Raw genomic sequence first — 27,127 nt, forward strand, 5'->3', positions numbered from 1 at the left:
TAAAAATAGAGAACTGTTTGAGGTACCAAAATGTAAAAAGTTTTACATTTGCAGTTGTCTCTGTATGTTCCCCAACATTAGCCGACATTCACAGCTGTCATTTCTGGTATTCTGCAAGGCTTCCTGGAAGGTCTCCAAACTATGGGAAAGTTTTTGGTTTATATATGCCATACTCTTGCAATCCCCCTTGTTGAAAGTAGGCCACAATCTTTCAACATCCTGCAAAACACAGTGGTCATACAGTTAGTAAATTCATGAGATTGTGTTATTGCTTGAAGTAGCAGCTCTTGGCAACCAGATGATACAGATTTTTGAATGAGAATATGGGTAAAGTAATACTCTCTTACTGATTGTATGAGTAATTGAAAGTGGGTGAGAAGTTTTCAAGAGCCAAGGAATTTTCAAATATCTGAGTTTTGGAAACAGCCAAATTGGGAATTGGAACTAGCCTGTCAAGGAGATTCATCCACTACTATAAATGTAAACATTTTAATTTCAAATTTATTTCAAAATGAAATAAGCTTTTCTTTTCTTTCTTTTTTCTTTCTTTATTTATTTATTTTAGGTTGACAATTTTTATCTTTTTCCCAAAAAATTGTTTTGAACATCAGTTTCCAATCAACAAACCAAAATATCTGGATAATCATATCCAAAATTTTTCATGCATTATGATCTGTCTAATATGCACTTTTATATTTTCACTGGAATATGCATGTTTTTGATTTTGCAAGGCTGTTTTAATACTTGCAGGAGTAGGTCATAGAATGGTAGTGACTACAGAAATGCATTTGGTCCTCAAAATTCTACTTTGACATATGTCATCTGTTTGTTTTAAAACATTGGTGCTCATATCAGCGAAGTGTCCAGGTGAATAAAGTAGCAGAGCTATTTCATAAAAAGGAGGCAAATTCTATACTAAAAAGCATGACTTCAGTATTGGGTATGTGTGTGCTATCAAAAGGCCTGCTTCCAGCTTTGGATGAGTTTCTATATGTCAAATATTACTTTCTCCAGCTGGTAATTTCATGTACCGTCAAAGAAAAACAGACTGATCCCAACTGGTAATCACAACTACTATTTTATCTGGAATTAATCTGCCTAAGAAGTGTATTCGTATCTAGTTTGATTTCACAACTGGTCCTGTGAAGATTTAGAAGTATAAATGTACTGTAATTCATTAAATCATCAGTATGACATAATTTAAAGAAATTAAAAATGAGCTGCTGTTTGATATTGATTGACAATCCAGTTATTCTAGTTGTAGGAATTCTAATAATTTTAGTCATACTTACAGTTTGCAAAGTTCACCATTGTTTACTTAAGGAATTTCTCCTGAATATCACTATCAAAATCATCAGAGCTATGCCCATACAAACCTCAGCTTTCTATAGTCACCAAGGGGACTCGTCATTCAGAGTGGGGGAAAAAAGGAAACTCCCATTAGTTTCCAGAGTTTAATGCATGTTGTAAAGCACACTGGTAGGTGTGGGAACCACTCAAACCTGATAATGATCTTGAACCACAGTGATCCCTTCAAAGATAGCAGGGAGCAAGTGACTTGTTAATCCATCTTTACACTTTGTAATGACACAGAAAATGTTGCCAAAGACAACTGGTTCTTCTGTAAGAGAAAATGTCCAGGTTTAATCAGTTAAAAACCTCATAAAAATGCTGGACTCAAAAGTTAGCCAACTAATAAAGGACAACAAAGTTTTTAAAAGCAAAGAAAATTTGATAAGTTAAAGGCATAAAGAAATATGTCTAGCTAAATTTAGGTATCATTACAGTGGGCAAGAAAGGCTGGTTTGATTCAATTTCAATTACTCTTCTCCATTACACTTTCCTGGTCAATAATAAGAACATTAATACTTGCTACAGAACTAGAGAAGAAAAATTTCATATTTGGTCTTCGTGAGCATAACTGTGAGAAACTGAGTATATCAAACGCATCCACCTTCTCCTCAGTCAGGTTCCCCAGATCCTGTTTCCCCATAGAGACATCAGGATGTTACTAACCCTTCAGTGCACAGTAACTCTCAAACCCTAACTGCAAGGAGAGGAAAACAGTATTACATGGGCATTTTCCATATCTAGGGATAATGAATCCCTATAGGGAAATTTATCACCTGATCATCCATGGAGGCAGTTTCTACCCAATATTGCAGCCCCCATGTCCTTGGAAAAAAGCTCCATTCCCCTGTCTGTAGTGGGTTTGTAGATGGGATAGCAGTGAAGGAATTTGGCTTGACTGCTGAATTCTGATTTATAACCAGGATTGAGTTAGTTTTTTCAGCCATGTGGGTTGGGGTCTTTTCCCTTATGTTTGGTTCATAAATCAAGTAGGAAGAATAATAATTTCCCACTGCTTCCAAAACAAGGAAATCTTGATCTTGCTCCTAGAAGTAATACATTATAACTCAGCAAATCAAACCAAGTCAAGCAGTTTTCATCTTTTCTCATTAGGTTTCAACGTTTTCTGTAACAAATGAAACATTATGAAACACTCTAACAACCAGAGTATTGAAATAAAAATTACAAGAATGTAGTTGCTGAATCTCGGTTCTCTCAATAGGCTGCTCTTCAGAGGTCAAAGACAGAACCTAAGTACTTGCACACATTTTCAGTATCACCTATTCAGAACACACAACATCACACTGTTTTACTCTTTGACACCACATCGGTCACAGGAGAGTGGAGAAGACAGTGGGTGACAATCACATAATCACATTTTATGGGTTTTTTGGAAATTAATTGGGCATAAAACATTACAAGCAATTCTGGGCATGGCTGGTTAAAATGTGATGTTTGAAAAGCACAGGCTTTTGTTTTCCAAAGAAAACATGATATGAAACAATACTCAGGTCAATACAGAGCCTTTCTTAAAGTGCACGACTTGGGGGTCTATACATAAGGAATAAAACGTTAAAATTTAACAATTTGTTGAAGATAAAGTTAGTCAGCTACAGGTAGCCAATTCACTGGTTCAACATGGCCAGAAGTGGGAGGTGCTACTTCCTTTAAATACTTGCCCCATTTTTCCTTACTGTCAGCTACATGCTGCCTTGCAGCAACTCTGGCTCATTAAAAAAAAACCCTGTGACTCGACTCTGCTCACTAGCTGAAGAGGAGCAGCAAGACCTCCTGCTTCCACAGAGATTTGAATCAGCATGAACGCTCCAGAAAGAAATCTTCCCTTTGTTTGATCTGCATCAATTTTTTTCATGTGCCTTTGTTGGTTTAATTTCCAGGCATCAGTATGCTTACCTTTCTTGGTATCACCCAAATTAACTTATTCGTACACAAGTTTGCTTAAAGTAAAACCTTAACTTTACAGGACTAACACATATGGTGACCTACGGAGTCACTACTGGGTAACCAACCTGAAAAGATTTTGAGAGTACTCAAAATGGTAAACTGCAATTTCTGCAATAGTAGAACACTATCAGGGTATAAATGTTCCTGAAGAATCTTGCAGATTTTAGATGCTCTGTAGAAACATTAAAAAGAAAATATTATTTTCATAACAAGAGTACTACAGAAAATTTTCAACAGGTGACTGTGCATGATTGCACAGTTCAATGTACCACTTAAGTCTTTCAATACTATCACATTTGTCCAAACTATTTCAAAAACAGAACATAATATTTCCACATTAAAAAAATATTTCCACATTAAAAAAAATACCTTAGGAGTGTTAGAAAGTACCTTTGCAAAGTAAGTAAAATTGTAGTAGCTTCAGAAATACTGAGAACTCACAGAATATGCTGACTTAAAGGCAAAGAGCAGAATATACAAAACTCTGATAATCATCATGTGGGGAAAATAAACCACTTTTCTAGTATTTGCTTTTGATTTTTCAACAGATTTGGCTAATACCTGACCCTGCTGACCACTGGTTTCACATATTTGCATAAAATCAACCATAAAGGTCTCAATACCACATTAGAGCCATGCATCAACTTCAGTATGCCATTTCTCAGCTGGTCTATGTCAGTAGACCAGTAGCTCCACCAGCAAGACACCCTAGAGCTGTGTGGAGCAGTCATCTTGTGGGCTCATTCAGTATTGTTCAAATGCAGCAACTCCAGCCAAAGAGCACTTTCATATAAGTGTCAGTAAACATTTTCCTGAAGCAGAGTTTCCTCTGCTGCTGGATTACGTTTGATCTGAGTAATCAGACAAAAATTATTTGAGCTCAAGATTTTTTCAGAAACTGCATTTGTTAAACTGAACAACTTAACACTATAACCATAGCATAAGACACCAACAAATTTAAGCTGAAGAAATTTCACAGACATACATTTGGATATAGGAAAAAAAAAAAGAACTCACACACCACAAAACATTAGTTCCAAGCATTCCTTAATATTTAGTACCATAGCCAAAAATGGCTGTTGCCCACCAATAACTGTGGGTTCAATATTCAGACCTGTAAGGATTTTAAAATACAAGTATCTTCATATATTTGTTTTTATAATAATTCTAAAGAAATCAATTTAAGTAACAATATAGATGACTGAACACATCAATAATGTGGTTCACACAATATAATTTGATACTCAATACCACTGGCCTCAACAATATAAGTTGGTAAAAATCTGAAATGAAACAGTAATTAACTTAATAAAAGCTTAATAAAACTGTTCATAAACAGAGAGCCCTTCTGTCGTTGTCAGTGCACTTGTGAAAATGAGTACATAGAAAACTCTCACCTCATTTCTGCCATTACATCCTTATGCAAATCCTTTAGTAGTAGTCTTATTTTGTTCCTGTCGTGCTCTGCAGTAGACTGAAATATCACTTGCAAAATCTCTTGAATGATCTCCAGAGTTCTGTTTTGGGACTGAGTAGAAGCTTCTCCATATTGTGCCTTATAAAAAAATGAGTCAATGAAGTCAACTATCTGAAGCTCAGTATTGTTTGTATGTAAGGCTTCTTCTTTTATAACAGCAAGATCAGCAATTATATGAAGGAGATCATTTAACAAAACTGAAGTAGCAGAGTGACTATGATTCAGTTTTTCTCCACTGAGATGACTGTCACCAAACAACATACCAGTGTAGTCTTCCTTGGACTTATTTTGGAAAAGTTCCAGAAAGTGAATAATGTCTTTGACAGCCAGCAGTAGGTCATTTGATGAACTTTCATTAGTCATAAGGAGAATTAGAGCATGTATTATTTTAGTATAATTTTTATTGTTACACTTGCATAGAAAACTCTTCACAATGCCTTGCATATCTTCAAAATTTCTTAATATAGCATCTACAGATGATGTCTTAAACCACTGTATTAAAACATCAGGAGCCACTGAAGAGGACCGTCCAGTTGCTAACTTTAGTAATTGAAACCCTTGGTCTACCACCACAAGTAACTGTTTAACACTAAAATTCACCAATAAATTTTCTATGCTTGTAACTATAGGAAACCAGAAGTTCTCAAAGTTATCAGATATATTGCTATTTTCATTTAAAGCAGATATTATCATGAGCATTGAGTATGTCTGGTTTCCAACAGATGACAGTGTCATTAGAGGCTGAATTGCAGAAAGAAAAGAAATGACAGCATCTGTATTCAGGAGTCGAGAAACTTCACTGGTCATATTCTTAACATTAGTAAGAACACCCTTAAGTGATGTTCTTGAGTGTCTGTTCCAACTTAGGCCACCATAAAGATGTTCCAGAAGATCTTTGGCCATCTCCATTTCTACCACTGAAACACTGCCCAGTATTTCAATGATTTGTAAAGCTACTTGGCTCTTTGGTGTGGAGGAACAATTGATTGTATATGTATTATTCACATGCAGTGGCACAGCATAAAGGGATAGCTCATTCCAAAAATCTAGCAGCTCTTTGAGAACTGAGCCATTTACATGATGGAGCTCAGAAAACTTCAAAAGAATAGAGTTCCATTCTTTGATCTGATGAAAAAAGCAAGTCAGATTGAGAGAAATATCCATCAGAAAGTCTTCCCTAGAGCAAGAGAAACTGTCCTCCAGAGTGATGAGTTTAAGCTCCTTAATGACTTCAATGACTGCATTATAACTAAGAGTAGAATTGCTATGCATAAAGTCACAAGGTTTGACAGTGGGATCATTCTGAGGTGCTGCTGTTGTCAGAGTCCAGCAGAATGCTGCAGAAAAACAATCAGAGACCTCTGCAGGTTTATCAGATATGTCTGTCAGTGTCTCCAGTAACATTAGAAGACCTTCTACTTGATTAGAGAACTCCTCATCAGTAAACATTGGCATTTTTTCCTCCTGAATCAGTATGAAAGCATATATTTCAGTTAGTGCTTCTGTAGTGTTTTCATGGGCTAATCTTTCCATAAGGTTGATGACATCAAAGAAGAGGTTGAACACATCTTCTACATCATAGAGCTCATCCTGTTCAAAAAGTTGTGTTATTTGCCATAAGCCAGTCAGGTTCAAATGACAGGAAATGTTCTCAAATGCATCCCACCAGTCTGTTAAAGTTCCTAACTCAGAGTTCTCAGTATAAAAAGGTTTGATATTTTTAAAGAAACTATCTATATTCCTCTGGACTTGTTTGAATCTACTTGTCAGGAACTCAACATCGATGTTTCTCATGTTTTGCGCCAAGGCTACCATATGTTTTAGAAACTCCTTTTCATCTCTTAATGGAATGTCAGTAAAAGTGAGAGACTTGAAAATTTTAAGTGCCTTTCTTACCAGTTCAATATTTAGAGCTGCTGTTTCTATCAGTTTCTGTGGAAATGTTTTGTGTTCACTCTGCGAGTTTGAGTCAAGTTTTCTAATCACATTTTGAAAGAACTCCATCAGCAAATTGATATTTTTCTCATGTAAGAAAGGTTCAATCTCAATGTCTGAATGAGAGGAGCTGTTTTCTTGAACTTCAGAAGTTCTATTTTTCAGAAGAGTTTGAATTTCTGACAAAAGTTCCACTGATAAATGCTGAATGCGATGAAAAGGATCAAGGAGCATTCTCGAAGTACCTGTAAATCCATGGATTGACTGACTAAAATCGGTCTTATTTGACATATACAATGAGCGCCCCACTAAATCACTGATAACCATTTTCATTTGCCCCCCAGATTTATTTAAAAGTCTAAAAATAAATTCAAGTCTACTAATTTCATCTTTTACATAAAAATCAGGGAGAATAAATTTTAAAGGTTGTGCTATGGCATTGAAATAAACATTTACACAAATAACATCAGAACCAGATAGGGAACATTCAGGAAGTATCAAATTAAAAATGAAATTAACAAAGTCCATCATATTCATTAGCTTAGTATCTGTCTCAGTGTTTCCGAGAGATTGCAGAAGAAATAAAAAATGTTTTGCACTTTCAAGGTGGGAAGATGACTTGTATTTTTCACTGAGATTACTTAATCCATGTATCCACCTGTTACAATCCTCTGCTTCATCCACTGTACTATAGAGGTTTAGAAAGGAATTAAGATGAGGTGAAAAATTTTGCAAATAGCTTATGTTTTTCAGACTACTGTTCAAAATTAGTTTGGTATATTCTGGAAAATGCTGAACAAACTATATATTTGTCTCGAGGTACACTTTTTAAAAAGCAGTTGTGTGATTTATCTCAGTAAGAATAATTTCAAGTTCCTTTGTGAGAGCTTGAGAATAGTAGAAAGGGGAATTTCCAATGGAAAATATACCAACACCCCTATCTTCACCCTCAGATTCTCCTGAGATGAAAATATCAAGCCAAGAATTCAAAAACTCTCCATTAACAACCTTCAGTATAGATTTCTGCAATTCAGTTATCACAACTCCCATAATTTCTAAAACACTTTCTAAACTGTTGCCTTTAAGCAAGCTTGTGACATCAAATGCATTGTTAAATACATTTTGAAGGACTAGCAAGGAAAGCCTCAAAAATCTTTCCAGTCATTTAAATTGCCACCTTCTTGAAATACGACTTTTAATATCTTCATTGTTCTCTTGTAGACTCAAGAATATCCATAGCTGTATTATTGCATAGTTGGTCACGAGTTGCATTTAAGACTTTGGGAGAGATTTGCCAAATCATTTCTTAGACACACAAAAAAGGTTGAATTCAAATTTAAGATTTTAGATGCTTCTTCAAAAATCTCTGTCCACATTTGAAGCCATGTAAAAGTGCAGTGCAAAGCAGAAGGCACACTCATGTTATCTCCCAAGTTTGTTAGATTAGACAGGACACTGTCCAATGGAAGCAGAAGTAAGTCATAACCTCTGTGATGATCTGCAGAAGTAATATTTGCTAGATAAAAATCAGTGCACCCATTATTGACCAGGCACTCCTGAGAGATATCAAGAAACTCAGTCAAATAACAAAAGGCCGCTGTTTGGAGCTCTTCATCTATAAAAAAAATTTTAAGGCTGCTCAGAGTGCCATAGACCACTTGCATCTCTTTTTTTCCATTCTGTGCAGCAAACTGGGCCTGAAACTCTGTGTAGTTGTAAAATAATAGTAACTTTTCACACAGAGACTTACTGGTGAGGTTCCAGAGAAGGTCAAAAGTTTCAGACAGAAAATCAAAAACTAGATCCTTATTTTGGAAATCATGCCATACTTGAAAAGATAACATATCTTTTGAAGTCTCATAAAGAAAGGTTAACAGAGTGCTATTGTTCTTAATATTTAAGACCAGCTCATCATTCTGATACAGAGAGAAAATTATTGGAACAAGTGAGGTCACACTAGTATTGTTTAACTTTTGGATGTTTTTGAGGAAATCATGCACAATATCTCCTAAATCTTGTACCTTAGACATAAAAGTTGCATTTGAGAGAAATAAAGAGGAGATATTACTCAATCCAGGAATTGTGGTGAAAGACACATTGACATGGTCACTAGACAATGATCCAACTTCATAGAGATTTCTTAGGAAGTTTTCACTTAAATGTTTTAAATGGTTCAAGGCAGTAACATTTAAATCTGACCAGTCAGTCAGGATATTTTGTAGCGACACCATACTTCTACTATGGATTTTATTTTCTGTAATGGAAGATATAATTCTAGATAAGTTCTCAATTACCTCCTCCTCTTCCACTTGACTCATATGAGAAAGCCTAGAACCAAGTTCAGAGAAGAAAATTTCAACTATATGCCACAAAACTTCTGTCTTCTTTTTTGACCAGAACCTCTGAAGAGGCTGGAATTCTTTTTGTAGCTCATTATGGAGTTCAGCAACTGCAAGTGAGAAATAGGTGACAGATTCCTTCCCCTGAGCAAAATTTTTCATCCATATTATTATATTATTCAAGGCATTTTCAATTAGAGACTGGTTTGAAGAAGCTGAGAAATCAAACATTATAATTTCTTCTATGACTTCTACAAGATGAAAAAGATGATCTGTTTCCTTTTCACCAGAAATCCTTAAGTTTTCTTCTCTCTTCAAAAACTCTTTGAAAGATGTCAAAGTCCTGAAAAATTAATTATAAGTTTTTTTCTTGTTAGTTACCTAATAGAGAGACAGGAATTGGTTACATATATAATTATAATTTTTGAATCTAGGTCTCTTTATTTAACTTGAAGAAATTCCAAATATAATTTAAATAGCAATCACAAATTAACCACCACAAAATGTGAAACAGTACAAATTGACAATTGCTTTGGTTTTCAAAAACGTGAAAAAAACTCATTGAAAACTCACAACTCCATTCAAATCAAAACCTGAATGTAGGCAGCTAGGTTAAGGAAATGTGCATTTAACAGTAATTATAATCAATCTTGTAAGCCACAAAGAGTCAAACACCTTTGAGTATGTCACATTTTCAGCTGCCGAAAAGAGCAAAGCTTTTATGTTCCACAGACTAATTATTTTACAGAAAGGAATATATCAATGTAATTGATCAAAACCTCTGATTTTCTATGAATTCTGAAGAATTTTTTGTTTTCCCATAATTATTGAATGCTAAAATATTCCTATTGACTGGCTGATACCTGAACAATGCTATTTTAATACCTACCAAAAAACCCCCCAAACATGAAATCATAGTGAAAATTAGAATGCTCCAACGGACATTTCCATTATGTCTGTGTATTTATCAAAAGAAAAACCATTTACTAGCCCTGTAAGATTGGTCAAGAGAAGGTGCACAGTGAAAAACAGCCTTCCAATGCAAGGGTCTCAAAGTTAAAGATACCTTATCCTTACATATATTTTCTTTCTTTCCAGATTCAGGACTCTGCAGTCAAAGAGGTAAAGCACAAAAACATTGTGCAGTGCAAACAAAAAGGTAAAACTGCTGAAAAAATATGGATTTTTTCTTGTTGTGCAGTCACTATATCATCTACTTTGTAGTTTCATTACAACAGCAGTAGTATAGCAGTTGCCTTCTATAAATAAGAACCGAATTCCAAAATGCACTACTAAATTATTGAATAACTTGACTGCAATCTCTCTCTTATCAGTATATAATGGATTGTATCTTTCAGATTTATCCTCAGATGTTGATTTGTATAGCATGAATCATATGTCCTCCAGTGGTAGTGCTTTATATGAACAAGTAGAGTTATTACAAGCAATGGCAAATTGAGGCCAACATTATAGCTCCCAGAAGCAATGCGAGTCATCCAGTGTGCATTTAGAAAGAGGGAAGCATCAGATCCTGTGCTGTGCTGTATACCTTTCTTGAGGCTTGCCAATTCTGACAAACGTTAGCTCAAGTCCTCTGTAGAACCTTCCTCATCAGGAACATTTTAATAGCTTGACAAAACGTATCATTCTAAGTATAGAACTTACAGCCATATCTTCATATAAACTGCTTACATTTGCCTTGAGTGATAAACCAAATGGAGAACTTGGAATAGTAAGAAAAGTTTAAAAACATCAAAAGAAACCATAGCCTCAGAGTGCCCTAGATGAGATTGGAAACTACATACATACAATTAATGCTAAGTGTTTAAAATTCTGTTCTCCATAGCAGGCTTCTGCTACAAGATCTTCTGCACAATTAACATGAGTTTGACTTCTACAATAAAATCCAAATGTTTCAGGTGCACTGGACTTGCTGTACATTAGAAGCATTACTGAGTCACAGCAACTCTTTATGGGAATTAAACTTTGTTTGCAGAACAAGACAAAGAATTCAGGTCCTAATTCAAAATGCCCAAATGCTGATTCCTCTGAGCCCTGGTCATGTAGTAGCCAGGTCCTCTGCTGAACCTGTAAGTAGCTATACTCTGAAGCACAGACTTAATTTCTTTCTCAGAATGTGTAAGCATCAGCACAATTATTTGACTGTATATGAGGTTTTGAATTACAGAATAAAAAACAACACCACAAAACAGAAATTAATTAAATGCAATGTGAAAACGAATATTCAGGTTGATCTGAACTTCATAAAACAAGTTGCAGAAAGATAAGTATAACTTACCAATCATGAGATGCAGTATATCCTTCTGAAAAGTAGGCATCTGATTTCTCATTCCATTGCTGGATCAGGGTATTTATGCCTGAAAAAAGTTTCCTGGCTTCCCTTTCATCTAGAAACTGAGATACTAAATCAGCTATTAGTCTTCTAAGTTCCAAAAGGAGATTCTGAGAGAGACTGCTGCTGCTAAGCCATTGCTCAATTATCTGGCAGATTGAATACAAAATAGAACACCCAGTTACAGAATCAAAGCTTTCCTATTCATACAGTACACAGAATTTGCATGTCTTTTAAAAAAATCACACAATTAACAGTGACAGTAAAATTTCTCCCTAACAACCATTGAGACTCTGAAATTGCTGACCTTACAAAGGTTGATTTTCAATACAGTTTTGACTGACCTGCAAATTGGCAATGCTTGTTCATACAGAGAACTCACCTCTGATGTATTGGTGTCCCTGTCCAAAGACCCAAGAACTGTAAAAAGATGGTCTGAGACTGAAACCAACCAAAAGCTGACCTCCACAGTCTCAGACTTCCTATACCAGAATTCTACCTATACTGCCAACACGATGGAAGCCAGCAACCCTAACATTTTTGGAGGTCCATCTCACAGAGAGATGGCAAAGGAGCCTGCATGCTCCCTTTGTGTAGCTCAGAATAAGGCATACCAATGCCTGGTCAAACCTCCTGACTGCTCTCCTATCTTCCATCATTACCTTTTTTTTTTTTTAATGCCAAGTGGATATAACAGATTTACTCTAAGTGAAGTCCAGTTCCCTCAGAAAATTCACAGTGACCAGTAGCTTACAGTACTTCAAGTTGCCATCATAAGAATGTCAGCTCTTGCTAAGAGTTTTGAAATCATGGCTGAAATTATTACTGGATTTTCCTACATAGGAATTAGTGCATTAGTTTTGGCAATCACATTAAACTATTACTTCAAGTCATCATATAGCAGGGAAACCTTTATCAAAGGCTATATTTTTGAGGACATAAACAGGAAACTCTACCTGCTTTCTTTAGATTATATTGCAAAACTCTCCAGATCAGCTTGATACAGGTTTATATTTTTTAACGGAAAAAATCCCCATATTTTAGTATAAAAACAAACATCAGTGTTAAGGCAACTAGGTGTTTTCCTTAGGAAACATCTGAGTGTTTTATCTTTTCCTCCATGCAACTATACATATGTCATTTATAGAGGCTGTATGCCAAGCTGTTCTGCTAGATCAGAATGCTGTAGTGGAGCTTTGCTTTCATCTCTTTCAACCTTCTTTTGCCACTATTGCCAGAGCTAGTGAAGGGGAATTAAAAATAAATTAATTATTCATTAATTATAAGTGGAGAGCTCCAGTCATCTTTTAGTTTTGCCCAACATTCAGTCTCAGGTGGGACAGATCTTGCCTCTGACAGGTCTCTGCAGTGCAGTATATTTCACTATATTCCCTATAAGATTGCAAATATGAATTTCAGTTAATGAGAAAATTTGATTAAGTGGACACATGGTGATAGATTATACTTCCACTGTAATGATTCTTTATAAGGATTACTTCATCTTATTAGCAAGACGATAAAAATTCATGAAAATAACAGATCTTTTAACTAAGTTACTGCTGACAACCTACATGCAAAAATTAGGGATTCAATCTATTATCTTATTAAAATGTACCTGTGTATAAAGTCTGAGCTTGCTGACAGCATGAACAAGATACAGTTTGGCCTCATGCCGTGTAGAAATGCAGCCCTGTCCATTATTCTCTTTTGCTTCATCTTCTGGCACACTGGACAGAGCAGAGCATACAAACTGCTCCAGTGTCTCTCCTGTGGGAATCTGGCAGGGACATATGAAATTAATGAGTATCTCAAGAGAGCTGTTGAGTGTTATCTCTGCTATCAACTTACTTATCTAGCAAAAATAAGAATATCACATAGCCTTCTTCAGTGAGAACAAAGCCCCCTCATTTTCTGGGGGCATATACTTCAAAGTACTCCACATGCAGCAAACTGTTGTACAAAATACCAGTGGCCCCATAAAATAGGCAGAATGAGGAGACTTTTATATGCAAGGAATTTTCTACATGTCGCTACACCAGTGTTGCTACTTCTACAGTAATTTGCAGACTGGTGCTGAACTAACTTGACTATAATACAGTACACCTACAGTAGAATAACTATATTGGAACAACTTTACAAATATAAAAATTATGGATATAAAAAGCATTTAATACAATTATACATCTCAACCAAAGACTACATGCAGCAGAGTAGTTTTAAATTGAAGTTGGTGTGTTCCAACAGAGTGGCCAAGAGATCAGAATTTTTTCCCCATGGACTGATTTTTAAATTCTGTGATGAAATATTTATTATTCCCAATCATATAAATATTATTAAAGCATACAAAAATAGTTCCATACATTTTAATTATTATTATCATTGCCATTCTGAGGTACTTCATCCTAACTCCTTTCGATTTTGACCAGAGAATTTCTAAAAATTTTCGCAGATGTTTTGACACCAAACAAAATGGGGCACTAGATGCAGAATTGAAGTGCTCGGAAGAGACATTATCCAGACTTCCACCTTTCCCTTCATACTTTTTAATGGTCTTCAATGCTCTAACACAAGGACAAAATATTAAGATATTAGCTTAAATAGCTAGTAAGTGAGTAGCCTGGAATTTCACAGTCAATCATGGCTACCAAGCTGCAGTTGAATTCAGTTCAGTTGATCAAATAAGCCATCACTGATATTTCATTTAAAGGTCATTCAAAAGTCAAGGAATTTTTATAATTTATTCTTTTGTTTAAATCTACTATTTTTACAGTAAGCTCTTCTGGAATATAACTCTAAGATCTATCTTGCAAAGAACAAACAGATTTCACATAAATATTAACATGTTTTACTAGAAAAAACTGCAGACTTAAGTAGAATTGCAAAAGAAGTTTCAAGATTTCTGCAGTTAAAAAACCAGACCACCACAACAGTTCACTTTGGTCTAGAAGATAGGTTAGAAACTCCTCTCTGAGGAAAGAGATTTTCTTCTAAATTTGATACATAACCAGTATATTTGATTAAAGCCCACTGAGCAATAAGCAGATAAATCTTCTTGATTAAGCCCCACTGAGAAAATTCAGTCAAGTATATTCATATCAAGACTGCACAACTGAGAAGAAAAGATTTTTGATATGCTTTAATTTACGCACAGAAGACACAGGTATTCTTTGTTCAGCAAACCAGATGAAAAATGCAACTAGCCAAGGTAATCCTGGTAGATTCAAATCTAGAATTTGGTTTGAAAGCTTAGTGGAGCAACCTTCAGAATTCTCTACAGGATTGGGTAATAAACCTGGGACTCTGCCATACTCAGCTGTGACTTTAGAGAGGTGTAAATTCATTAATGTAAACAACTAGATCTATCAGCGTCTTCATGTGCAGAAATTTCAGCTGAAGCTAAATACATTTCTTTTGATGGGAATGAAGCCAGGATACTTAACAGTCTTGTAGCTGCTTCACAATTCTAAGATATGACCACAGCTTCTGAAAGGCATGTAAAACCCCTTCAGGGTACAAATAAAACAAAATATTAAAGAGAAGGATGCCAAAATTTTCAACCAATTTACCTTTGTTAATTGTGCTGTATAACTTAGTAGCTTCTCAACATGAGGACCGTCAAAACCAAACCTGGATTCAAGTTCTGCTTTCACCGCAAGTGGATTCCACAAAACATCTCCAAAAGAAAGATTGTATTGAAAACCTGAAAGAAAGGAAACCTTCTATTTACATAATTCCTTCTTTTTGTTCATGTTGTTTCTTGATGATTTATACTTGATGAGATTCAAGTACCACGTTCCCAACTTTTCAGTGGCTTGGGGGCAGAAAGCATGTATCTGAACACCAATTCCACTAGGATAAAATCCGTGATTGCACTAGTGATAAGGTCACTTAATCTGATGGTATTTCAATAGTTGATATGATGATGGTGAGATGTCCTTGCACAGTGATTGCCAGCAGATCCGGCAGGGTGCCATTCTAAACTGCACATAGTCATGCAAATGTGTATGTATGGACTGGATACGAATCTTTGCAAAGAAGGAGAGCACCAGGGCAATACCAGAAGTCTCAGAGAATTCAAGTTCATCCTCTCTGCAAGGGCTCCAGCACATCACCCTTATACCACTTCAGCCTTTGTTTTGGCAGGTGAAGTGGGATTTAGACAGCACATTACTCTTAGCCTGACCTTCAATGCTGAGAACACAGCTGCACCTAGAATCTAATTGTGTGCTCCAGTTTGCCAGTGAAACTTGTTCCTGACCTTTTCTTGAGGAGTTGTCCTGGGGCCAGCCTACCTTCTCCAATTAAACTCATCTCCCATAGTGAAGCAGCAGTTGGAGATATGTAGCCCTTCAGCTGAGAGCAGAAGTTATGAGAACAGAAGAATGAAGTTTAAAGTAAGCCAGTCATAATGCTTAACATGCATGTCCAAAACAAGAAGCTACCTTTCTATCAAATGGAAGAAATTGTCCTTCGTATTGATTTATTTTTTCTCTGAAATTCGCCACTGAAAGACCATTGTAAACATGATGTATTAGACTAATGTGCTTTGTTTACCAAATAGTTACCAGAGTCTGATAAAATTTAGTTATTAGCACTTTAAAAGCAGATCAATAAAGAAATGAGCTAGTTCAGTTCTTAGACACCAGAAACTGAGCAGAGGATCTGACAGTTACTACTTTTGCATATTCCCAGCATGCTAACTAGATACTTCAAAGAAAATCTTCAGCAAATTTCTTACCTTCTAAGCTCCTATCTTGTACTGATGCAACAGTTAAATTCAGCGCTATTTTCACCACTTCATAGAAATTTTGATCTAACGGCATCATAGCTAAATCCTTCAATGATGCTAAGGTACTGAAAGAGAAAAATAAAACAAAAATCAATCTCTCTATACAACAAAAAAACCTGAAAGGACTTGCTAGAAGGAGATGGCCTTCAAGAAGTGATAAATAAAACACTTTTTTTACTGTTGAAAAAACACTGTTGTTTTATCAAATTAGACTTTTCACGAACAAAACACAAGTTGAGATTTTACAGTTAGAGTTGCACTCAACTTTCATTAAGGAAATGTCTCCTAAGAGACTAATGTCCTCTAAAAAAAAAGAGAGAGAGAGAGAGAGAGAGAAAACGTGAGCATGTCAGAAAAATAGGAGCAAAACCACCACAGTCTCCCAGTTATCCCCACAACAAGGCAGGATCAGCACAGAATACTTAGATTTTACTTCCAGTCAACCTGCAAGGAAACAAAAAGTATTTTTAAAGCAATAGAACATTTATACTCACAAGAAGTTAAACAAAGCACAATAACAGAATGTATTGATAAAAGTATATCTATTGAATTTCTTACAAGTTCCAGTCTCAGTCAACTTAATTGTGAAACACATTCTTTGTTAATGTAGCTGTAGCGGTAATTTACTGCTTAAAGTTTATGTCAAATTTACCAGTTATTTCCTACAGACTTATCCTTTCTCTTAATGTAAATAAGAATCCAGTTTTCCAGAGTGGACCAGCAGTTTCCAACATATTCAAGAGAGGAAAAAAAAAAAGAAAAATAACCTGGTCACATAGGTGTGAAAAGTCTCTTTTACGTACCTCTGAGAGACATAGCAAGCATGGTACAGCTCAGAACATGGGAGATATAAATTTAGGAACCTTCCTGCTGGCTAAATCTTGCCTCAGACAAGAATGTAAGATAGCAATACAAAACTAGTCACAAAGTAAGCATTGGGGCTTGTGGCTTGCTTTCCAAATTGCATTAGTGATGGAAAATTTGGTCATTGAAGGGCACCAGAGTCTTAAAAAAAACCCAAATGAACAAGGCACAAAGACCCATATGTAAACATCTGAGTTGCCTTGTATTAATCACTCACATAGCCAAGCACCTACACAGCTGTTCATTTACTCCCTTCTCCCACAGGACAGGAAGAAAATAAAAGGAAGGCATAAAGGCTCATGGGTCAACCTAGAAGTAGTTTAATAAGTGATGTAAAAGCTGTGCATGCAAGTGACACAAAACCAAAAATTCATTCTCCACTTTTCATCAACAGCCAGATGCTTTCCAGGAAACAGGGTCTCCACATGCCTACCAGTTGCATGGGAAGACAAACACCATAACCATGAACATTCTTCACTTTTGTCCTCTTGTCACTCTCTCCATGCTAGAGGCTCAGGGTAGAGAATTTTCTACCGAGATTTTATTTACAGATTCATAACTTCACTCAGCACAGCAGCCAATGGTTACTGTAGTCTGTGCATATTGTTGCTGAAGAAGAAAAGAAGTAACCACAAACTTACAATCAAGTTCCTGTTTTATCTCATGAATACTTGGATGCTGGAAGTTGTTTATTTTATTAAGTAACCAGTGAGAAGAACAAGAATTGCCAATAAAATTTTAAAACAGAGGACTTTCAAGAACATAAAAGTACTTACTTTTGAATAATCTTTAGAAACTGTGCTATGGAAGCTAACTCATCTTCTGTAAAAAAGCTGTTCAGTTCAAGATGAGGGAGTGAATGCAGAAAGTTCCAGAAATATGGTTGCTTGTACAGATTTTCTGCTCTAGAAATCATTTTCTCTGCTTCATTCAAATCCATCTTAAGGTGAAAAAAATAAACCAATAACATGCAACACTTCCATTAACAGGAAAAAAAAAAAATTAAAAAAGCGAGTGCCTGTTATTTCCCCAACCCTCTTGAATTTTAAACCATTTGAAATATTTTTCCTGAGTGGAAACATAGCTCTGGCTTTGGTAATATACCACATCATTTTGGTCGTATTTTGAACTTATGGCAGCTATGTTTCAGATGTGTTTCAGCTGGGAGAACAGCTAAGGAATCTCTTTCTTTTCAGAAGTAACTTTTCCCCAATGAGAAGGATTGTCTTTTAGATCTCAAGCACAAGGAACTCTTTAGCCCTGCAATGAATTTCTAAGTCTAGGGTATAAAGACTGGGGGACTGCCCAGGGCAAGCCATCCTTGCAGGGTTCGCAGGGGTCTCAAATAATGATTTATAAAAATTAAAGATTAACTGAGATAAAAATCCTTCTTTTATAGGACTACACAATAAGATGGCTCTGCAAAATAGGGTTTATCACGCTTGTTTACTATGATGTCTTTGCTTATCTAAATTAATGTTTCAATAGGGTTTTTTTGGATAATGGTGGCACGAACATAGTTTATACAAAAAAGAAACTTGTGCATACAAACTCTGTTACTAGTAGTGACTGGCTGCTGTTAACTAAATATTTTCTTAATGTTGAGGAATACATTCTCTCTGTTTTATATTCCCAAAATGAAATTTGATATTGATATGTCTCCTTTCAGTCAAGTATCTTACGAGCAATTAAAAATGTTACTATAAAAATGCCATCTAATTTCAAGTTATAAACTGGAAATCCAGGTTTCATGAAGTAGCTGTTACAGTCAATCAAATATGGAAAGAAAAGATTTTAAATATTTTTAAAGGAAACCAGTGATCTACAAAAAGGTAGAAAATCGACAGTAATGGAGATCTATTACAGTGTCCATTCAGCCTTCCTTTAGTTGTTGAGAATGCAAGGGTGAAGGCCTAATGCATTAGGGACAGCACAAAGACCAAATTCATTTCACATTAACTGCCAAAGAGATTCTGGAAGGAATTATGCTACATCTTGCACATCTCTCCTTCTTCATCCCCAGCTTGAGTCTGCTTGCCCTATTTATTGGATCACAAGCCTGAATTCAAAGTAATCCCATCCAAGCAAGAGCCTCATCTCTTCAGTCTCACTCAGTCCTTTTTTTACGTTTTGGGTTGGATTTCTGTTGTTGTGCTTTCTTTGGTTGGTTTTGCTTTTTTGTTTCTTAAATAATAATGTTTATTATTTAGGATGAGAGTTCCTTGCAAGACATTTTGTAATATTATTTTATACAGCTGCACATGGTCTGGCAGATGCACTTTTAAATTGCTCCTAATGAACGGTTAGTCTTCAAATAGTTGTGGATTTTAGCTACTAACAACCTAGACTGGCTTAAACCAGTAATTTAGAATCGACCAAACCTCTATCAAATTTCAAGATGTTATTGTTTCCTTCAACCATATGTCAATTTCTTTTAAGGATAGTTTACTCAAATTTGACAGGACACAAATTTCTAACCATTATAATAAAGATACCTCAAAACCCAGAACTGTAATTTAGAAATAGATTGTAAAAATACTTACAGAAAGAAAAGTGGTGATGTTAGGGAGCCCTGTAAAATCAAATATTTTCCTTTACAGAGAGACATTATTAACTTCAGAAGAATCAATATTATAAGCAACAGCAAGCAGTGTAAAAAGGATATTTCTACAGAAGTAAAGGCATGTGAAGCAACTAATATCCCAGAAAGGTAGTGATCCATTGGATTTTCTGTGCTTCCCAATACTTATACTATTATCACAAAAACAATTTAAAAGACATTGCTTACAATTCACTTTTCAGTGAGGCGAAATCGTCACATCAGCTCTAGATGGATGTACTAGCTGCCAGACAGCCAGGCATGAAAATTACCATTTCACCTAAATCTAGCTGCTTGAAAACCAGCCAGAAAGGCAAGATAGTGTTAGGTCTTAAATGCCCACCTGCTACAGCAGCGATGCTGCACAGTATGGGTGGGAATAGAACAGGAGCATCATACCCTGGTATTTCCAGTTTCACTGTATCAATACAAGACTGAAGGTCCCCGAGGATCACCAGGTGTGAGCTACTGAGGTTCTCCATCCCTATACTATTTAGTATAATAGAAATACAGCCTAATAAACTACTTTTCAATATAGTTAGACCAAGTAACCTTGTACTCAGATTATTAATCCTTACCTTTAAACCTTTCCCCTCACACTATTTTCTTAACTTTCAAGTAATACAAGGGCATAATTTTAGAAAGTTAACTTTTTTTTCTGATAATTTTGATGGCCACAATGATATTAATGATAAAAGTGTGGGGGGTTTCAGACCGGCTAATTAGCGTGCTAATTTTATTTTTAATATAAGAGTATTCTTTTGTTTGACAGTTTACCTGATAGGAAAAGAAATTAATTTTTAGAAAGATTACACCTTACCTGAAAACCTTGAGTTTTCTTCCCACAGTTTTTCTAAAGCCATGGCTTTCTCTGTAGTATCAATAAAATCCTTTGCAAGTTCTTCTATCTCTCTCATGAAGTCTAGATCAGGTCCAGTGACTTTCTCTGGACCACTTTGGGTGCTTGCAGTAGTTTTTGACAGAAAGAAGAGGGATAGGTGAGATAATCACAAACTGAAAGCAAGTAGCTGAAAAATGTGTATACAATCACAGCAGTATTCTGATTTTTTAAACTCTTACGCATTTATAAAACTTCTATTTAGTTTGATTCATTAGCATGCAAGTTGCTGTAGTGAGTCTCAAAACCTCAGGAAAGAGGGCAATGAAAAATTGCTGAGCTCACTTATGCCAGTAACCCAACTCTGACAGCAACCAAGGACAGACACATACAAAGAAGTCTTTAATGTTTCTGAAACGCTCAACTTTTCTTCTCTAGTTTGTCATGCTTCCAGGTGATGGTTCTCTGATGAGAAAGTTCAAGCTTTCCTATTGCATCTAAGACAACAGTTTGTTTTTTTTCAAATATATACAGCAACCTATAAAAACAGCATCTTATTCTCACTACAGGCTTTTCCCTGATTTTAGCTTACAACCATAGTCCTGGTAAATGTTATCTCTGCCACACTACTATCTGGTGGCTAACTTCATAGCACAACAACTTTCTAACAATACTTTCAAATTAAATCAGACGTCAGAGTCATTTAAACACCTCTTTACGGGACAAAATTACTTAGACTGTCCTAAGACACCATAAACAATGGAATAATTATATTTAGCCACTTACTAGGGAGTTGAATTCTCTATTCTCTTATAGGAAATTCAAATAATTTCAAGAGTTAAATCCTGTCTAGCAAAAATATTGCTATTTTTCATTAGAAGTACTATTAACTGTGACAGAATCACAGAATGGGTAAGGTTGGAAAGGACCACAGTGGGTCATCTGGTCCAACCTCCCTGCTGATGTTCATGGCACAGGATTGTGTCCAGTCAGTTCATGAATATCTCCAGTGAGGGAGATTCTCTGGGCAATCTGCTCCAGCACTTGATCACCCACACAGTAAAGAAGTTCCTCCTCATATTCAGGTGGAACTTCTTGTGCCTCAGTTTCTGCCCGTTGCCTCTTGTCCTACCCCACTTACAAAAATATAATAAAGACTTACATTCCTTTCTGTAAAGCTTGTATGTCAACATTTGCTTTCAGCACAACATTTACTTAGTGAAAGAAAAGCCTAATGAGATAGATTCACAAACCAAAGCAAACTATCAGCAACAACTTTCTGATTCCCTCATTTCTCTTTCTTTCTTTTCTTGATCTTCATTTGATCAGACAACCACAGAAGTGTCTGCAACTTCAGACTAAGGAATACAAAGAAAATTTAATCGTAAAACAATCAAGTTCTTGATTGTTTCAGTACAGCTTATTTTTATCCCAACTTGGCTGACAGCCAGTAGGGTTTTGGAAAATAGTTTCAGCATCCTCAAATTTCAGTGGATTAAAGGCAGAACAATTCTTTACCACATTTTTTTCCCTTTTAAATGGAGTTTTAAAATGCAGGTTTCTTCAGTCCAGAAGGTGGCTGCACTTTAGCTGTTGCTTTTGAAAACTACCATATAAATTCCAATATTACTAACAATCCCACTGCCTGAAATTTTAGACAGTTAAGAACAGTGATGTTTGGCAAAGAGCTGGAACATTAACTATATACTGAAAATTTCCTAGTACTCTACTTTTTGAACATGAACAGGTGGCCAGCACTTGATCAGAATAACAACCAGTCAGAACTTTAAAAAACCAGAACTGTAGCTCAGTTTCCACAGAATTTTCCAGAAGTTTTGGTTGAGGGTTTTTTGTGGGGTTTAGGGCAGGGTAGGTGTGTTGCAGTTTGTTTGTAGGGGTTTTTATACTTGCTGAACTTAAAATTGACAACTAAACTCTCTTAACAAGGTCACTTAAAATAATAAGTATTCAGAGAAGTGAAGCATAACAGCAGTATTTCAAACCACATTGTTCTCCCTCCAAACTAGACACAAGCCTTGTCTCCTCATCTAGAGGTCTCTCTGTTTTGGAACATTGCAAACAACAATGCTCTGGGGAAAAAAGGTCACCTTACATAGGAACACACGGCTAAGCTCAGTGCTGTCTCCAGGGTTGCTGGTGCTGCCGGCCTCCCTGTCAGCAGCAGGGGACACAGATAGCAGTGACAGGGGAGTTAAAAACTCCGTTCCCCCACCTCCCTTCTTCAGTCACTGACTCTGCTGCACACTGGATCTGCAATTCTTTGTTTGATAAAGATCAGGGAAACGAAAAAAAACGTCCTCTTGGCATCTAATTTTATGCGCTTTAGCCACCTGTTTGAGACATAGCAGAACACAACAGACACACCGGCTGAACCGACAGTCAGCTGGGCTGTCCTTTCAGTGTTCCCAGGCTTGAGGACTAGGAAAACAAGCTACTGCCCTGTGAGAGGTCCCATGGAGTAGGGGAAATTGGACTGGGGAAGATACACAGGCTAGGAACATGAAAGAAAACAGGTGGCAGCACTTGGTGGCTCTGAAGAGTTACAGGGTGAAATGCAGGGAAAAGCAAGTTGATGGTGAAACTGGAGAGGGATCTAGGAAACAGTAGGGGGCTGTAGATATATAGGGTATGGCAGAAGGACCAAACCCCAGGCATAAGACCCGGCTATTACAGAAGAGAAGGATGTGCAGGCTGAAAGACCCATAGAAACACCACACTCCCAAGCACAAGCCTCTTAGCAGGACAAGAGCAGCTGTTAGTGAGCTATTAGCTTCATGGGGATTTACAGGGCAGCAGCAATGTCAGCAGCTGCCATGTCCCTCTTTTGCAGTCATTGCCACAGCTCTTCCTCTGGTTACCCTTGGAGATGACCACAACCCCTTTGGAAGGGGAATTGGCCAAGGGCATGATATTGGCTATCAGGCTCAGTTTTATGAAACAGATGAAAATATTACAGAGATTTTTATTTCACCATCTTGCCGGAAAGATAAGAAATTAGACTTCAAGACCAGATGCAGGGGCTGTCAAGGCAAACAGTTTTCAGAGACTGTGTCAACAAAAATACTTAATTGTTGTACTGCTGCTCTCCCAAAGAGTCTTCAATGTGTGCTTTCTGGAGCAGAAGGCGACATTTACCCCCTTGTGTGTGCATGTGTAAAGGAAGTCAAGCAGTAGTTCCCAGGAAGTTCCTAGCAGCAGTTGCTAGGAATGATAAAGAGGAGAAGCAAGGGATGACAAAAAGAACAAAAGGAGGAAGCCCGTAATTTGTATAAGAGGACATACATAGTTAGAAGTGAGATGTTAGGAGAAAATGTGTGTGTATATATATAATTTCATTATCGTCCATGCTAACTCTTCCCTTAATTGTGCATTTCTGCAAATTTCATGAGTACAGAAATCAAACTAAAGACATACATTGGTACAAGTTTTGAACATGACAAAGTTCTACAAAAGAGCAAAAAGACTGCAATCTCTGAGCAGGTAAGAGCAACTGTCATTTCCAAAAGCCATGACTCAGAAATGCTAATTCTGTCCAAATTAATAAGTTGCTCAGGATGACAATAAGAACTTTTCAGAGTTTATCTGAAATCTCAGCTATGATATGAAATGCCATTTAGACTGATGATTTTCATAAGCCTCTCAGCAAACCCTTGTCTCAACCTCACCCCTGTCACCACATTAAAAATTCTTCTCAAATTGCAAAGCCCCAGCTGTGCCATTCTGCACCATCTCAGAACAGCCTGGAGACATGACATCTCCATCAACACCAATACACACGCTGGACAATGACAAACTGCATGTCTGTCACAGAAAGATCTTTCCCCTCCATGTTGCCTACAATTACAACCTTTGTAAAATGCAGTGGACCAAAATATATAAAGAAACAAAAAAAGTGTTCTTCTTAATTGGCTATAAAATGGAGAAAATTCATGTTTAAGTTTCCTTTTCTCCCCAACTCTCTGACAGTCTTTAAGAAAGAACATAAAATTTTCTTCTGTTTCTGTTTTCCAGTTACACAGCCCAAGACTACAAAAGCTGGCCCAGACCACATAGAGCTACTATTCTAATAAGTTGCTGCAGACATACAGCTATCTTGCAGAATTATTTATTTTCTCATTGGAAGACACACATCATTAAGTAAAAATCTGACCCTTTAAGCAAGTCTTACGTGAATACTATCACTGATGCTTAGACTTTCCTTGATTTTGTTTTCCCACACTGGTTCTCATACATGAGGTCTTCTAATGCTACTCCATTGGACAACCACAGAAGACTGGGTACTGATCAAATTAAAGTTTTAGACCAGTAAGAAGAAAGGGACTGGCATAAGCAGGGTTGCTTCAGGAGGGGGGCCAAGCTGAGGCAACTCTGGAACAGAGTCCATGCCCTCACCAATAGGGCACCCTTCCCCAGGACCGCAGCCAGCAGGCAGACCTGGCAGTGTGTTACAGACTCCAGAGACAGCCCCAACACAGTCAGATGAGCCCAGGAGCCCAGTCTGGTGCAAAAAGAGATAGAGCTACCATGTAGTTATGAGTGGCCCATCCAGCAGAAGACCCAGAGACAGACCCAGGGCTCCACCACACCTACTGGGTGAGCCTGCTCAGGTTGCTGCTGCTTGTAGCTAAATAAAGAGAAATAAAATTAATTCTAGACTCCTTAGAAATAATATTTTAGAGTTTTGTTTTCATGATCTTTGTAGTTCTAAGTCTGAGAAAGCATGAGCTTAATCTTCTTTTGGGTATTGAGAAGTCTAACAAACATAGATCTAGGAGTTCTAGATGCAGGGACAAAGACCCACCACGTTCTTCAAGATTTGCAGTGGAACTCAGAGTACTAGGAAGACATTATGTTTCCATGCACATGCACAGAAACATGTGGGTGTACAGCCATAGGATTCTGTGCTGCATGGCTTTTATCTTATTTGCATTTTCTCAGTTTTATGCTGTGCTCCACTAAGATGAGGTGGGGAGTCAAACATTCTGGAAACAGCAGAGGAAAAAAGTCCTTTGCCATGACAGCTCCTGATAGTTCCTTACTCCTCTGCTCTGAGGTACCACTGGATGTATCAGGCTAGGGAATCACATCAGTGAGCTGCCAGTCAGCAGCCTTTTCAGTGGCTTAAGAGAGGAGCAAAGAGCAAAGCCATGGAACTGTTGAAAAATGGATGCCTTCTGAGGTATCAGAGGAGGTGGCAGAACTTTCTGCAAATCAGAGTTGATGAGGTAGTTGTAGCCTTCACCTGGCTCATCTTTTCACCACATCACAGACTGTTTCTTGAAGGGACAATGAGGGTATGGCCTGCACCACGATGACTTTACCCCTGGTCTCAGCCACCCTCTTGGAGCAGCCCTGCTCAGGTTTCTCACTGACAAATAGTTATTTTGGTGGTTTATGGCTTCCTTGGAGGTTCCAACAGTAGTCATAGAACTACTTTCTCCAAAAGACAACTACTGCATTTCAAATTGATAGCACCAATGTGGTACACATTGTGAAAACAAATGGGTTAAGTGTCCACACAAACTATGCATAGTCTTTGATTTACCCTTAATAAACACAACATTGTTGACACAAAAAAGGCCCTATATAAAATTTATTGTCTGATATAAATCCTCAAAGGGAAGATAATTGATATTACTGTTCCTACGCCACCCCATCTTTCCAGTCAACAGAGACACTGTAGGATTCGGTTATGTTTGGCTGACCAAGCTGACAGTATGTTTTCCTAAGGCTTTCAGCAGCCAGCATAAGTCAGAGCAGCCCTGAGGTTGATTTAATTTATACTGATGGACCTGGTGGAACAGACTGACCTCAGAATGAACTTCATCTTACCTTTTTAGCTTTTTTCCTTACCTAGGCTATATGTTACTCAGTGTAGCCTATTGAGTGTATAAATATGGATACACGCATGCATTTTATTTTTCAGTTGAAAAATTGAAAGCCACTGAATAATTTCCCCAATTCTTAAGTAGGTCTAAGACTGCCCCCAGGAAATTCTTTCCTGCTTTTCTTTTGAGCTGAAATATAATTTGGGCAGTTCAGTCAAAGCAGTGCAAATAATCATGCAGAGCAGTCAATATAGTTCATAGTTTCCAGAGTTTAACACACTTAGATGGCATCTGGACCACTGATATAAATAAAAAGTATCCTTTCAAGAAACTGTTTTTTAAAGGCCAACAATTATTGTAACTCCATAACCCAGTAATAAAGTGCTGCCACTACAAGTAACAGGCTCTAGTCTTAGTACTGAGTTTGCAAGACCATGGCACAGAGTTTTGCCACCTTTGCTTTGTCTAAACTTAATAAGCCTTCAGTTTTGTTTTTGACTTGGATTAGTTTTACCTTTTCTTTTTGTTTTGTTTTGTTTTGTTTTTTCTGGCCATAGGACTATGGCTATTTGCTTTACTTTCATTTGTCATTGTATAGTGCCACTATAGTTTTACACAGATAGAAGTAGCAAGTGACCATTTAGTGCAGAATGAGATATTTATGATTAACAAAACAGTGCAGAAGAACACAGACTCAGTATAATAGCAAACGCCTTGAGAAGCGGGGACATAGGATGCACTGTACTGGAATACGAGTCTGGGATAATAA

General features: G+C 36.8%; 1 protein-coding gene across 1 annotated transcript in view; it reads right to left on the minus strand.

The window, feature by feature from the left end:
• ABCA13 (ATP binding cassette subfamily A member 13) overlaps positions 1 to 27,127 on the minus strand; it is a 176,034-nt gene that overhangs the window by 141,453 nt on the left and 7,454 nt on the right. The window contains 12 exon segments of the mRNA XM_032683056.1: positions 47 to 219; positions 1,503 to 1,621; positions 3,381 to 3,487; positions 4,713 to 6,931; positions 8,023 to 9,409; positions 11,366 to 11,568; positions 13,035 to 13,196; positions 14,986 to 15,119; positions 16,158 to 16,273; positions 17,849 to 18,012; positions 19,616 to 19,644; positions 20,492 to 20,634. Coding sequence (XP_032538947.1) covers positions 47 to 219; positions 1,503 to 1,621; positions 3,381 to 3,487; positions 4,713 to 6,931; positions 8,023 to 9,409; positions 11,366 to 11,568; positions 13,035 to 13,196; positions 14,986 to 15,119; positions 16,158 to 16,273; positions 17,849 to 18,012; positions 19,616 to 19,644; positions 20,492 to 20,634 — 4,956 coding nt within the window.

Source organism: Chiroxiphia lanceolata, chromosome 1 (genome assembly GCF_009829145.1).
Source record: "Chiroxiphia lanceolata isolate bChiLan1 chromosome 1, bChiLan1.pri, whole genome shotgun sequence".
Taxonomy (NCBI): Eukaryota; Metazoa; Chordata; class Aves; order Passeriformes; family Pipridae; genus Chiroxiphia; species Chiroxiphia lanceolata.